This window comes from Salvia splendens, chromosome 18 (genome assembly GCF_004379255.2).
Source record: "Salvia splendens isolate huo1 chromosome 18, SspV2, whole genome shotgun sequence".
NCBI lineage: Eukaryota > Viridiplantae > Streptophyta > Magnoliopsida > Lamiales > Lamiaceae > Salvia > Salvia splendens.
The window spans coordinates 7,937,957-7,953,731 of NC_056049.1; the positions used below are offsets into that span (position 1 = coordinate 7,937,957).

At 36.6% G+C, this 15,775-nt stretch overlaps 1 protein-coding gene and 2 long non-coding RNA genes across 3 annotated transcripts; 2 read left to right on the forward strand and 1 right to left on the reverse strand.

Annotated features, from left to right (window-relative positions):
* Positions 1-5,650: 5,650 nt before the first annotated feature.
* LOC121775705 lies at positions 5,651-8,763 on the reverse strand. Its single transcript, XR_006045190.1, has 6 exons — positions 8,036-8,763; positions 6,837-7,135; positions 6,675-6,758; positions 6,475-6,592; positions 5,967-6,088; positions 5,651-5,886 (listed from the first exon to the last, which is right to left on the reverse strand). It is a non-coding gene; the product is annotated as an uncharacterized LOC121775705 (long non-coding RNA).
* A 570-nt stretch (positions 8,764-9,333) lies between these two features.
* Positions 9,334-10,212, forward strand: LOC121777154. Its single transcript, XR_006045390.1, has 4 exons — positions 9,334-9,401; positions 9,482-9,575; positions 9,658-9,706; positions 10,166-10,212. It is a non-coding gene; the product is annotated as an uncharacterized LOC121777154 (long non-coding RNA).
* An 817-nt stretch (positions 10,213-11,029) lies between these two features.
* Positions 11,030-13,084, forward strand: LOC121776675 (glucan endo-1,3-beta-glucosidase 2-like). The gene is given in 5 exon segments (XM_042173858.1): positions 11,030-11,087; positions 11,554-11,842; positions 11,844-12,760; positions 12,835-12,868; positions 12,937-13,084. Coding segments are annotated over 5 exon segments (1,446 nt in total).
* Positions 13,085-15,775: the final 2,691 nt, after the last annotated feature.

The following is a 15,775-nucleotide window of genomic DNA, read 5'->3' on the forward strand; positions in this document are numbered from 1 at the left end:
GGCATCAGATCAAACCATTAGCGCGGTGCTTGTACGAGAAGAAGGCCTAAAGCAGCTTCCCATCTACTTTACAAGCCGAGCATTAAGAGGTCCAGAAACAAGGTATCAACCTCTGGAAAAAATTGCTCTGGCATTAGTAAATGCAGCAAGGAGACTGCGGCCATATTTCTATGCTCACAAGGTATGCGTCTTAACCGATCTTCCACTTCGGCAAGTTTTGACTAAGCCTGAAGCATCAGGCAGAATTGCCAAGTGGGCCATAGAGCTGGGAGAACACTCAATAGAATATCTACCTCGGAAAGCCATCAAGGGACAAGCCTTGGCAGATTTTCTTGCAGAGGCAAAGTTCGATCAAGCAATCCCTGTTATTGCCGAACAGAAAAATCCTGCCAATGACGAACTAACACAGCCCCAGGAATCCGAAGTAGAGCCGCCGGACTGCTGGAGTGGATTCGTAGATGGAGCTTCGAATAAGACGGGAAGTGGAGCTGGTATTCTACTTATCGCTCCCGACGGACACGAGGTAACTTATTCACTTCGGTTCTTATTCCCAACTACTAATAACGAAGCCGAATACGAAGCCCTCCTTGCCGGACTTCAATTAGCGCAAAGTCTATTTGTCAAATCTCTCAAAATCCATTGTGATTCACAAGTCATAGTGAATCACATGCTGAGTACAAGTGAAGCCCGAGATGAGAGGATGAAAAAATACTTGGACAAAGCGCAAAGCATTAGCCGAAGTTTCTCTTATTTTCGGATAATCCGCATTCCCAGAGCGGAAAACAGCCGAGCAGATACTTTAAGTAAGTTGGCCTCATATCCGAGCTCAAAGGTGGAGGAATTACTACACCGAAGCATTGATGAAGCTGAGGTACATTCAGTAACCAGCTCGCCGAACTGGATGACGCCGATCTTACAGTATCTAGATCAAGGACAACTGCCCGAGGATAAGAGAGAAGCTCGGAAAATCACATGCCGAGCACTTCGGTATGAACTTCATGAAGGAGTCCTATACAGAAAGTCCTACCTTCAACCGTTATTGCGATGTGTAGGACCAGAAGAGACGGACTACATCCTTAGAGAAGTTCATGAAGGATCTTGCGGTAGCCACATCGGAGCTAGAGCTTTAGCTAAAAAAGTTCTGAGATGGGGATATTATTGGCCAACTTTGGTACAAGAAGCAGTGCAGCTCGTCAAGACATGTACGAAGTGCCAAATCCATGCAAATATCCCAAGGATGCCGCAGACCGATCTATGTGCTATGCAAAGCCCTTGGCCTTTTATGCAATGGGGCATAGACATAGTAGGACCACTACCACAAGCTCCTCGGCAAATGAAATTCCTTATCATTGCCGTGGATTACTTCACGAAGTGGGTGGAGGCTGAACCATTAGCTACGATAACGAGCTCGAAGGCATTGGATTTTGTCTGGAAGAACATAGTTTGCCGATTTGGCATACCCCATATCCTCATTTCGGATAATGGGACTCAGTTCACCGACAAGACATTCAAGAATTGGTGCCAAGAGCTGAATATTCAACAGCGGTTCACTTCGGTCTCTCACCCACAAGCAAACGGACAAACGGAAGTAACAAACCGTATTCTGGTGAAAGGTTTAAAAGCTCGGTTAGAACAAGCCAAAGGACAATGGGTAGAAAATCTTCCTCAAGTCCTATGGTCTTACCGAACTACACCAAAAACCTCAAACGGTGAAACTCCGTACAGTCTGGTGTACGGCACTGAAGCCGTGATTCCGGTTGAGATCGGCATACCCAGTCCCCGAACTCTTAATTTCTCAGCAGAACTGAATGAGGACGGACTGAGAGCCGAACTAGATCTTGCCGAAGAAAAAAGAGAATTGGCCTGCATAAAAGCAGCCAAGTACAAGGAGCAAGTAGCCCGGTATTATAACCAAAGGGTGAAAAAGCTGCAATTTCAAGTGGGAGATCTCGTCTTGAGAAACAATGAAGTAAGCCGAGCAGAAAAGCTGGGCAAACTCGAACCCACATGGGAAGGTCCATATCGGGTGTCAGAAGTCCTCGGCAAAGGGTCTTATAAATTGACTCACATGTCAGGAGAACAAGTACCCCGAACATGGCACATTTCCAACCTCAAGAAGTTCCATTTGTAAGAGACAGTCCGGTCAGTCAGTCTTGTGTCTAGTTCGGTCCTAGGGGTATGTGCTTTCTTTGTTTTTTACTTGTTTTTCATGCTTGTCGTTTTATAAAAGTTTAAAACCTTTTTCGTCTTTTTTATTTGTCTTTATGTGCGTTGTCTCTCTATGTGCGTGTCGTCTCTTACAAATGTTACTGAGGTATCTTGTTCTTTAAAGGCTGATCCCCTTTTTAGAACATGTATTAAAGACAATTGTGAGTCCAAGCTTCTCAGGAAGATACAAGACTCCACAATTCAGCTTAAGAAACAAGCAGTTCGTCTGAAACGAACTGCAAAAAGGGAAAGTCCGATCCGAGCGATAAAACTCGCCAAATTAGGACAAAGGGAAAGTCCGATCCGAGCGATAAAACTCGCCAAATTAGGACACAAACCAAGTCCGGTCAAAGAAGATTTTACTTCATAAGACCACTTCGGTTAACAAAGGGAAAGTCCGATCCGAGCGATAAAACTCGCCAAATTAGGACACAAACCAAGTCCGGTCAAAGAAGATTTTACTTCATAAGACCACTTCGGTTAACAAAGGGAAAGTCCGATCCAAGCGATAAAACTCGCCAAATTAGGACACAAACCAAGTCCGGTCAAAGAAGTTTATTTCATAAGACCGAGGACTAAGTCCGGTCAAGGAAGTTTACTTCATAAGACCAAGGACGAGTTCGGTCAAAGAAGTTCACTTCATAAGACCAAAGACGAGTCCGGTCAAAGAAGTTTACTTCATAAGACCGAGGACGAGTCCGGTCAAAGAAGTTTACTTCATAAGACCGAGGACGAGTGCAATAAATGAAATAAAAAATCGCTGAACTGTAAGTACGCAGTGATAGAAGCGAAATAAAATCGCTGAACTGTAAGTACGCAGTGATAGAAGCGAAATGAAAAAAATTTCATTTATTAAGTCTTGTTCGGCATACAACTCCGCTGCCCTACGAGAAGGCGTTACGCTATTACAAAGGACTATTCTACGTCAGCCTCCCCCTTACACTCATCCAAAATGCCGAAGTGATTCACTTCGCTTTTCGGGGGGGTAGTGATGGGGTACGAACTAAACAACTAAACCCTAATGGCGAGCCCAATAGCAGTGACGGCCCATTAGCCCAAAACCCAAGAAAGAGTATCAGTTCGGCACGACCAAAGAGTTCAGTTCGGTTCGGCACAACCAAAGAGTTCGCTCGCAGCCTACAGCTCGGTAAAAGCCAACCAATCAAGCTCTACTCTCAGATCGGCAAAAGAACCAATCAAGCTCTACTCTCAGATCGGCAAAAGCTGATCGGCAAAGTTCAGCAGTTCGGTCTCAGTATTCGACCGAACAAGGAGATAGTGGACCCATGCAGGACCTCCACGACCTCCACTACACCCACGATCTATCTAGTGGTATGAAGCAGTTGTCAACCTGCAAGCCACGATCTTGGTTCAAATGTATAAATAGAACTTAGATCAGATAGACAAGGGTTAAGCTCTCTAGATATCGAATCTCATATAGCAAGTCAGTATTGTAAGCTGTAATCCAGATCAAGCAATACAAATTTGCCCTCCTTTCTTCCCGTGGACGTAGATTTACCTCAGTAAATCGAACCACGTAACTTTCTGTGTCGTGATCTATATTTATTACCTGCATTTATTACCATCAAAAATTCGCCAATCATCATAGAACTCTTCAACTTTTTCATTGCAAACATACAAAATATGTTTAATCTTTCCTACTGCAACATATGAGTGATATATTTAAAGAAATTGTGTTCTTAAAAGGTGTTAACTTCAAAAGCAACACAGATTCCTACATGACCTTTGAGTTGCCAAAATATTAGGGTTTATGGTTAATATTGGGCTTAAACAATACTGGATATGCATACTTAATAACAAAATTGCAAAAGTGGAATATTGAGATAAATAGACTGTGATCTATTTCTGTGAATGATAACAAAATTTAGGTGCTTATATGGAAATGTTTGTGACTGTTAGTTTCAGAACCTTTATTGAAGAGAATATCTGTTGGAAAATATGTCGAAGATGAGTAATGAAAAGAATTACATATTTAATATAAGGAACAGAGGAGTGTATTCTTGCCTTCCAAAGAGATACATAAATTTGTAAATAAATACTACTCATGCAACATGTAAAGTGAAAGTATTGGATATTGATTAAGAATTGTGGATCCATCTAAGTAGATTTACCTCAAATAACTTCTGAATTTGAAACTATGGCTGTTTAAGTTAATATCATCATAAGCTTAACCTGATTTATCTGAAGTCATTGGTTTCAATGAATGCTTATTTGTAATGTTGTATATACATTTATCAAAATATCATCAAGTAGAGTTTTAGATAGAATCACCATCTATCTAAAATCATGAATTCAGATGTCTATTTGGATAACTATATGAAGATATAGCAACTAAAATCAGTTTTAAAATATTACTAAAATAATTACTTGACTTGTAAAACAGAAACATAGTTTGTGATCTGATTTAATTTGAGTTAGAAAAATCCAGTAAAAAAGTCTAAAAAGAAACAGTACAGATAAGTCTAGCAAAAAAATAGAATCAGTAAGACTTTACAAAACTTATTAAGAGTAAGGCATCAGTTTTTATCTTACTTAGAATTTAAGTATGTCCAAACATGATTCTGCTAAACCATCTCCTTAATTCTCAAGATATATATCAAAAATCAGGAATTCAGATGTCTATGAATATAACAGAAAATGAGTTAGTAAAAAAACCTTTATTGAATAGAATAATGCAGTAGGAAATATTATAAAGAAAGAGTGCAAAAGAGCCTAGCAAAAACAACAAAATCAATAAGCCTTTTACTACATACTAACTGGAATGCATCACATTTTACCTTACTAAAGATTTAACTATATCCAAGAATGATTATGCTAAATAATAGAAAACCCAAAAAAATACATAAAACACATAAATGTTAAGCCAAATAATTAATTCAATAAAAAAAGGCATTAGCCATCATTACAAAAAAATTCATCTTAGAGGTGTTTACTAATACCAAAATAGTAAATGACAAAAATCAAAATCCAGAACTGTTAACTGATGTGACATAGACCATCAACTAAACCTCCAAAGAACTAAAATGAAAGTTATGATAAGTTCAAAAAAGTTGAGCAAAAAATAAAAAACAGATAAACACTTAGGATTCTCCAAAGCTAATCTGCACCAAATAAATCCTGAGTGTAGCTGACAGATGCCTCATCATCATCTTCAATGACATTCACTTTCTTCATCTTCTTCTTGATCTTACCAAAACACACATCATCACAACTATCAAACTCATCTTCCTAGCATCGCTTCACACTTTCTTCAGCAATCCATTCAATCTCATTTTGTTTAGTAAAAACTGATAAATCAGGTGTGACAAAACCCTTGCCAGAAACCTGAAAAAAATACAAAGATGAGAATTTCAGTTAACCAAAAGCATATATAACAGAGGTCAGTTTAATTTTCTTAAAAAAATACCTCTACAATATCAGATCCAAAGGGTAAATCAACCAACTTGGCATCAGTATGACATCAGTATTCAGAACTTGTGAAGCAATGTTCTCAGGAACAAATTTCTCAACAACTTTTGGAATATTACAAATTTTGTTAACTGTATATGGATATCTACGGTATTATTCCTTGCTATTCCTGCTTTGTATCTTAAACAACACTTCTTGACCCAATAGCAACTCCTCAATTTTCCTAGGAACATACTCCATAGCAGAATTCTAAAACAACAAAAAAACACATTAAAATAGAAAATATAACTACTACTGAAATTAAATTATTTTTTTAACAGTGAGATTACCTCCATATTACTCCCTATCAAGTCAGTGACCCTTTTTTCCAATTAGTTGAACCACTTCTCTATCCCACAACAAAAGAGATGCATTACTTGAGTCATCAACAATGTTCACAACAAACCTAAACCTAAAAAAGAGGAAAAGGTTATTGAATTTAATAACTTTACAAAAATGAACAAAAGAAACCAAGTTATTCAAAAAAAAAGAAGAGGCAGATTAATACCTTTTAACAACAACATCAAAAATTCTTAATACAGAAATCACACCTAAACTTCTTGTCATCCAACACTCTGACTTTCTTGACACAAGTCTTACATGCTAAATAATACCATTCTCCAAAATGAGGCTCAATTGATTCCACTTTACCAAAAACCCAATATGATCCATCGTGATGATCAAAATCAGAAATAAACTATTCCAACATTAAAAAAATATAGTCTGGATTCTAAATGACTATATGCATTTAAAAATGATATGTATATAAAAAAATAATTTACAAAGAACATAATATACCTCCAAACAAACAACATCACCAAGAGACTTGACATCAAGGTCATCAAACTCTCTACTAACCCTTACTCCAGTTTGATCCACAATCCCTTGTTCAAGGAAAGTATCATCATGTTTAATCCTACACATTACAATTCACATTTGTTAGAATCAATCACCCTTAAAAAATTAACAATATAGTCTTAACTCATAGGTAACAATACATGTTCCTAAATTCCTTCAGTACATCAATATCAGCATTATCAAAATCTTGAATGCTTGATAATGAGTGGACACACCAACCTCACCTAAAAATATAATAAAGAAACATTAAGACAAATACATGACATCCACAAAACTATAGATAAATAAGATAGAAACACAACCTCTGAAAACATTAGGCTTACAAAACTGCACTATGATTATAGGAACAATCCCTTCAGCCTTGGTCAATTGAGACAGATAAGATTCCACATCGGAATCCCAAATTGTACAGAAAATTTTATTATGGATGTTAAAAAAGTAGCAGAGTTAGTTTCAAAAAGAGAATAATAAAAATAAGTATGAAACATAAAGGTTTAAAATTAGTATGAAACTTACCGCTCATCACTGATTTCAACTTCAATCAACATGTATCTACTTTGCTTGACAACACTTCCAGGGGAAGTAATGACCCCAATGATATCTGCCAAAAAAATGAGATCAATGTACCAATAGATTGAAAAATAAGGTCTGCAATGAATAATATATCAAAACTCTTATACCAAAAAAGGATGTCTGGTCATCATTCTCATTACTTGCTATATCACCTAATGGTTTAAATGAAAACACCATGGGTGGAAATTCATTATCTCTGACTTCATACATCTCAGTCCTGTAATTCATAAAGATTCTATATGGATGATTAGTGGCTTTGATTCTAACGGTGTTGTCCCTAAAAAAGAAGTTTTTTATATAATAGATGCCTCATTCTCTAAGTTTGTGTTCCTGAAGAGCATTTTTTTGGGAATGTGGCTTGAATGTATGTCCCCTAAAAATAAATTAAATAAGATCTTAGGTATTAGATATATATCAGACCTGAAAAATGAAAGAATATATTAGATATATATCAGAAAGCTAAAATATACACTAAGTTATATGTGTATTCTTTTGCAGGTGCAGAATATTACAATGCAAATTCCATACTGCAGATTCCATATAAGATAGAGGATGATGACATAGAGGATCAAATGCAAAACTTATAAATGACAGAAAGTTGGTAATTATTTCTTAACCTATTCAGTTATAAAGAATGTCAAACTTTATAACTTCATAATCTATTTTATACAGTTGAGCCTAATAACTGTTGAATAGGTACATGGCAAAGTAGATTCAAGGGATTATAAAAAGATGGAGAGCATAAAAAAATGAACAGAAAAAAAATTAACTCAGAGGTCAGTTACACTATATTGAACTACAGGCAGCTTGAAATGAGTATGATAAATGAGGTAATAAAGAAGAGTTGCAGAAAAAGAATAATAAAACAGCTAAAGAGAACAGATATAAGTTTAGAATGAACTTTAATATGATTAAAGATTGAATATACCTTAGAATCATGAAAAACAGATTATGTATTGATATCTCTATTGTCATCAGGAAGACCTCCAAAGACACGGACACAACGGACCTTGACAACAGAGTTAGTAATGGCAGTATGAAGATTCTTCAGCAAGGTAACATAGGGCGCCATAGTGGAGACTGTTATACCATTGTGAGATAAAAAAAATAGAGTTCAATAAGATGTCCAGATAGACTCATTTTGATGTTTAATCTTTAGAGGTGCATAATATCACAATTCCATTAGATGACAAATGGAAAACAGGGCAATTGGTGACACATGGCAAAGATGATTCAATGCAATGGAAAAAGTTGAGGACCGAGAAAAAAAGAAAGTACATCATAAAGAAAAAGATCAAAGGTTAGATGTATTAAACTACTCCAGATCTTTCAGTTAAGCACACATTATTTTGAATATTTATGTTTATTCTTTTCAGTTGCAAAAATCAAAATTCTATTAAAGATAAAAGATGTTGACAATGAAGATCAAAAGAAAAAAGGCGAAGACCAAAAAAAAGGAAAAGAACAGAAGATGGCAAATCATCAGAGGTGAGATATACTAAACTAAACTACAGAAACTTCATTATAGTATATGAAGATTGACGTAGTAAAGTAGAGGAAAGTAGAGTTGCAATATAAGAACAAATAATAACTAAAGATACTGCATATATGATTAGGCAGAATAGTTGAGGAGTAGGATAAATAGACAATGGAAGTAACATATACCAAAAGAAGGGAATTCTAAGATAGTGAGGAAGATATTGCAGGGTGAGGAAAAGAGAAGTACAAGAGTGTATTTATAGATGAGACCTTTCAAATAACACAAATAAATTATAATAAAAGAAAATCAGGTATTTAGTACTAACTTTCGAATAAAAAATACATGCAGGAAATATAAAATAAGTTAGTTAATAGAACTACTTAATATATATTCAATCAATGTGGATTTTTATGCATGCTCTATTAATTATAGGGCCCATTAATTGGGTCACCTGATAGCCTCATTAATGACTAATGACAGAAGAGCCACCTCTAATCTTCAAGAAGGAAGAGAGAGAAAGACTGCTGCAACCAATAAAAAAGGATACAGATACAGGCACGCCTATAAGCCTCTTTATATTGTACACTCTACAATGTGGAAAAGAGAAAAGGAAGAAGAAAGAACACAAAATAGGTAACTACTTCCATTTATTAGCTTGAATAAATATATTATTGCCAGATTAACCAAGTAATTCATAATTTATTTTGTTTACAGTAAACCTTAACCAAATAACCAAATAACGCACATACCTTTAATATTTCATAATCTACATTGTGGAAAAGAAAGAAGATGAAGAAGAATTTCCAATTATTTGGTAAGACATTTAGTTTAAACAGCTTTAAGAAGTATATTATATAGACTAACATAATCATCAACATCTGATTTGATCTGCAGGTTATATTAACAAATAATTACATTCAAGCTTGAAGACTTTAACATTACACACAAAACTGTGCAAAATAGAAGAGGAAGAAAGAGCAAAAAATAGGTAACAATATGAATGTATCCCACTTTAAGAACTATATTATTTTCAGATTAAGATACTAATCAACAAATGATTACATTTACAGGATATCTGAATCTTAATCTTAATGGAAAAATATGCAAAACCAAAAACAGGTACTATTCTTATTTATTAGATTTGCAAACTTGGATATTGAAATCAGGACACTCAAAGAATATGAATTCAAGGTCTAGGTTCTTCAATTATATGATTTTAATGCACTACAGATCTATTACACATAACATTAAATGATACATTTTTTATTATGCAGCTTGAAATTCGTAAATTATCACTGAGATACATGTATTAATCACCAGATTTGATACCAAAAATAATTCCATAGAATATATATATATATATCCTAGCAAAGTCCGTACTAATTAATTGTGTTCATCTTATATTGAATATATGCACATCCTACTGATTATATCTTTGCAATTTCTCTTATTCCAACATTCAACATTGAATACATTTTACATAGTTAGTATAAAAAAAAAGTTATAACATTTTTTCTTATTCAAATTTTTTAATGTTGTAAATATATGAAAACTAATATATCTTTTATACTTGTTCAGGTAAGTGAAGCATTGGAATTTGCAGAAGATACTTATCTCAATCACCTTTAAAAGGTGTGATATATTTGTGTTTTTTTACAAAATAGGATTGGGGTTTAATAGTTCAAAAAATAGTGAACTGCACAAGCCAATCAAACTAAAGCTAAAAAAATTCAAATGACAAAAACAGGACAGCAGCATTGGAACCATGAATGAATGACAGAAACAATATTCATAAAAAATGCAATAAAAAAACAAAAAAAGCAGAATTTCATTGTCCCGCCAAAATGCTGTCAGGTGGCAGTCCAAAAAACTCTCACTTTAGATATTGATAGATTCCCAAATACATTCGATTCAAAATAGTTAAATTTCAGGGTAGATTTATGTTTTAATTATGACAAATCGAAAATCGATTGGATTTTATTGACATACAGTTTTTATTTGTCATAAAGAGGCAATAATGATATTACTAATTACAAAGAGGCCAATAAATAGCCATCTTTTATCATATCGTATACACAAACTACCTCTCCAAAATTCAATGTAGAATCATCGAATCACACACATATATACTGATGCTGACAGTGGATACTAATGAAAAGATTAAATTCCAAAGTGAAAAGCATTAAAGAGTAGAACATGATAAAATGAGGATGTTTCTTTACAATTTGGATAATACTTTTCTTATTGATGCTCACCAATTTTAGCCTCCTGAATTCCATTTAATTTTCTTATTGATGCTCACCAATTTAATTTTCTAGAAAAGTTGTTATTCCATTTACTTTTCATTTTTCCCACGCCCTTTTTATGTCATCTTAAATTTACTTGCTTTTCCACATTTGTTTTAAGGGCCTCTCAAGCTAGAAGAACAAGCCATTAGCTAGCATGGAAATACTAGTGTTGTTTCTTTTGGTCTCCACACTCTCAACTGCAGCTGCTGAAGGTACAAATTGCAACATCTTCTAATATACTCCTAGTATATAAAAACAAATATTTTCCAATATTATACACGATTCTTAAATAACAAATTTGAAATTTTGTCAATTTTTTCAATCTTGGCGCCCAGTTACATGCGACAATATTATAAGCGCATGGCCGGAACTAGGGTGGGCTCGAGCCACCCTCATTTTTAAAATATTGTATTTGTATAGACTATTAAATTTGACATTTTTTCTTGAAAAATTTATCTTGCACCCTTACTACATGTGACAATATTATCACTGTATGATCGGATCTAGGGTGGGCTCGAGCCCCCCCTTTTGGGGTTTTCAAAACTCTTACATTTGAAATATTTTCATTAAAAAAAGTTGATCTTCACACCTTTATAAAGGGATAATAGTCGGTTTAGCCCCTCCACACAAGAATTCTTGATCAATCACAGCATTAACAAAACGGTCTCTCTTTGACAGACGTGTTTGTGGGCGTCAACATCGGAGCAAATACCTCGTCGATGCTACACCCGACGGATGTGGCGGCTCTCCTCGAGTCCCACCAAATCAACCACGTTCACCTCTACGACGCGGACCCCGCCATGCTCCTAGCGCTTGCAAACACAAGCATCGCAGTCTCAGTCTCCGTCCCCAACGACGAAATCCCCGACATATCCCAATCCAACTCCACCGCCGCAAAATGGCTCTCCCAAAACGTCCTACCACACTACCCTCACACAAACATCACAACTATCTGCATCGGCACCGACGCCGCCCTAAACGCCCCTTCTCCCCAACGCCCTCAAGCACGTGCACTCTGCTCTCTCATCCGCAAATCTCGAAAAACAGATCAAAATATCAGCACCCCTCCCCTACACAACCATCCTCAACCCCTTCCCTCCCTCCCAAGCCCACTTCAATAAATCCCTAAACCCAATCCTCATCCCCCTCCTCAAATTCCTTCAATCCACAAACTCCCACTTCATGATCTCCATATACCCCTACCTCGAACACGCGCGATCCAACGCCTCGGTCTCGTTAGACTACGCGCTTTTCAAGCCTCTCCCGCCAAACAAACAAGCCGTCGATGCAAACACTAGCCTCCGCTATGACAACGCATTCGACGCGATGGTGGACGCCGCCTACTCTGCGATGGCTAGCCTCAACTTCAGTGACGTCCCTATTACCGCGGCAGAGACTGGCTGGCCGTCGTCCCAAGGCGGCCGGGACGCTGATGCCACGTCAGACAATGCGAGGACCTACAATACGAATCTAGTCCAGCATTTGATGAAGAACAAAAGTGGGACCCCCGGGCATCCCGGTGTCGCGGTCAGCGCCTACATCTACGAGCTCTACGACCTAGCTTCCAAACCCGAATCACAGAATTGGGGATTGTTTGAAGCAAATGGAGAAGCTGTTTATACCATGGAATTCGTGGGCTCGAATGAGACATACTGCGCGGCCAAAGCGGGGGCCGATGAGGAGGACGTGCAGGCGGCGCTGGACTGGGCGTGTGGGGCAGGGGGGGTAGACTGCTCGGCGCTGATGGAGGGGCAGCCCTGCTTTGAGCCGGACACGCTGTCCGCGCACGCCACGTATGCTTTCGACTCGTATTATCAGGCGATGGGGAGGGCTGAGGGGAGCTGCGACTTCAATGGAGTGGCCACCATCACTTCCACAACTCCCAGTAAAATCATACTACTACAAATTAATTTTTTTTAGCAAGATAGTAATTAATTATTATCCTAATCGTTGATGCAGGTCATGGTTCCTGCATAGTTTCTGAAGCTGCCAGGTTTGTATAACTAGTAATCTTCGGATTTAAAAGGTTCATTTGGTTGAATGAATAATTTGTTTGTGCAGTGATAAAAATGGGAGTAGGGTTAACAGCACAGCTCCGGCGGCGGCTATGGATTCGGAGAGCTCTTACTCTTCTGCTAGCTTGGCGAATTATGGTTATGCGTTTTCAGCTACTAGATTTGCGGTTGGATTTATTGCTCTTCTGTTTTGAGGATTTAGTAGTGAAGTTACGTAGAGAGGTGATGCAAAGATACTGTGGTTTTATTTTAAGATTGATTGATTTTGTGGGAATAAAAGTTGTAATTTCAATTTCTGTTTGTGAAATCTCAACGGGCTTTTTACTATCGTTTCATTAGAGAATGAACTATACGATGAATGTAAAGAAATTAGAAGGTACTGTACTAATATATTCTACTCTGCTTTTTTCTTTATTTCATTAGAAAAGGAATGATTCTAGTTAATGTTTCTATTTTCATGGCATTCACGTTTGCTTTGACTATTATAATTTATGGAGTTCAATTTCTTGTTTTTGGTTTGCTTTTTTAGGTAATTCAAGTTTTCTCTTTTTTTAAACAACCTACTCTTGTTTTGTAACATGCCAAATTTGAGTAGTTAGCATAACTAAAAGAATGACCTTTAATTAGGCGGGCCAGAGCAATTAATGTGGGCCTTGCAGAAATGTTAAGAGGCAAACCAAAATGATAGAAATAGATTGTATTGATGCATTTAATCTTCCTAAGGCAAACTGTATGCTTTTCAATGGAGTTCGATAAAGTTCGTGTCTTGTACTGCTTCACAAATAAATAGGTATAGTGTGGCTAAGGACTAATTAGTTTTAGATTTGTTACCTCTTATGTCTATAATATTTTTGCCATTTTATAGATATTTTGAATTTCCATAAAAACAATTGATAGAGTGTACATAGGAATAAGAGTCGCAATTTAAATGCGTGATGAATATTGCAAGTTATTTAAAAACTTTCATGTACAAAGTCATAGTCATAGTCACTCATAGAAAGAATATGATTTATATTTGGGGTGTATGGAATAAAATGGTCGATTTATCATTATTTGTATTGGTGGAAAATTATAAAAAATGTGAAATTTGGTCAAGTTATTTTGTCCCACAATTTTGACTCACTCCGTCCTCAAAGAATATGCACTTTAGGTACGACACGAGTTTTAATGCCAGATTGGTAAAGTAAGAGAGAAGTAGAGAGAAAAAATAATTAAGAGCATCTCCAATGGCGGACGTCCGGTCCGACATCCGCGACGGGCGACCGGGACGTCCGCCATTGTGGCGTGGCAAGTCGGATACAGACGTCCCGTAAGGACGTCGGATGTCCTCGGACGTGCGGGCGACGAGCGGGTGGACGTCCGCCATTGTGGCGTGGGTCGGACGTCCGATATTAATTTTTTTTTTTAAAACTCTATATATATGTAAATTTTTCCCGTTCGTATTCGTGTGAAATTTTATTTCCGTAAACGTAAATTGCTTTATTTGTGAATTTGTGATTTTTTTTATTGCGGGAAGTCCTAGTGGGAAGGGCGGATTGTGCAGGAGAAGTCCTTGTGACGTGGCAGTGGGATGGGAAGTCCTAGTGACGTGGCAGGAAGTGTTTTTGAGAAGTCCTAGTGGATGTCCGAGTGGAACATCCGGGCATTGGAGATGCTCTAAAGTATTGTTAGTGAGGAATGAGTCCCACCACATCAGAGAGAAAATAATTTTTAAAATTGAAAAGTGCACATTTTTGTGGAACTGACTAAAAAGGAAAGAGTGCATATTCTTATGTGACGGATGGAGTATTAGCCTATGGCATAAAGAGTACTATAAATGAACGATTGAAACGGGCTTGCAAAAAATGGACTCATTCGAATCTAAAAAAAGCCCAAACCCAATTCTCATTAAAAACCCTAATTATTGTCCACGTCTCCCACTGCCCAATATAAAATGCTCATTTCCAATATAAAATGCTCATTTCCTCAGCTTATCTTTCATGGATTTCTTTTTATTTTCCTCAATAGTTTGCATCTTCTACGATTTTCTCTGATTTAGAATAAATTCACAGAGATCCTTCGAAAAGATGCCATATAATCGATACCTATGGACTCGCAGTTCCAATTTTCGCAGTGGTTCCTTCGTTTTCTCGTTAGGTTCCACATTGAGGATTTCTTTCAAATCATTTTCCTGCTTTTTTATTTTATTTTATTTTATTTTGGTTTTGGAATTGGCTCGATGATGATTCACTTGCTTTAACCACACCGAAGAGAGGCTGGTTGGTCTGCACATTTTCGATTTGATTTTAGTCAAAAGGAAATTTCTGCCGTTTCACTTTGGATCTGATTGGCGGCGGCTTTATGAATCTTTTATCTATTGATTTAAGATGAGAGCTCTATCGATCTGTTTAAAGTGGGAGGGCAGATCTTTGTGATGAACTACTTCCTTTCGATTATAATCTTATCGGAATTACCGATCAGTTTTCTGATGTGGAAAAACCGTGGCCTTTTACTGAGAGCTTGCTTTTAAATTGTTACTCTCTATTATTTTGAGTGTTGCCTTCTTGTTTTGATATGCTTTCCTTTGGATTTGTTTGCCTCTATTTCTTAAGTTTATTCTTTTTTTTGTGGAGTGAGCTTCTATTACTTAATTTTATGGTGAGCATACATTCAAAGTAGCTACAATTGTTAATATATTTACCAGCTAACCTTTCAAATAAGTATGTGTAATGCTATAAAATTTACAATATGTCACATTTGCTAGCTCATTCCCAATTCGATCAATTGAACAATTAGGCAACAAGGCCTTAATTTACAAAACCATTTGCTGTTAACATTGAAAAATAATTAGTAAATCCACTATCTGCACTAATAAAATAAACAGGAAATTATGTCAAACCATTAAA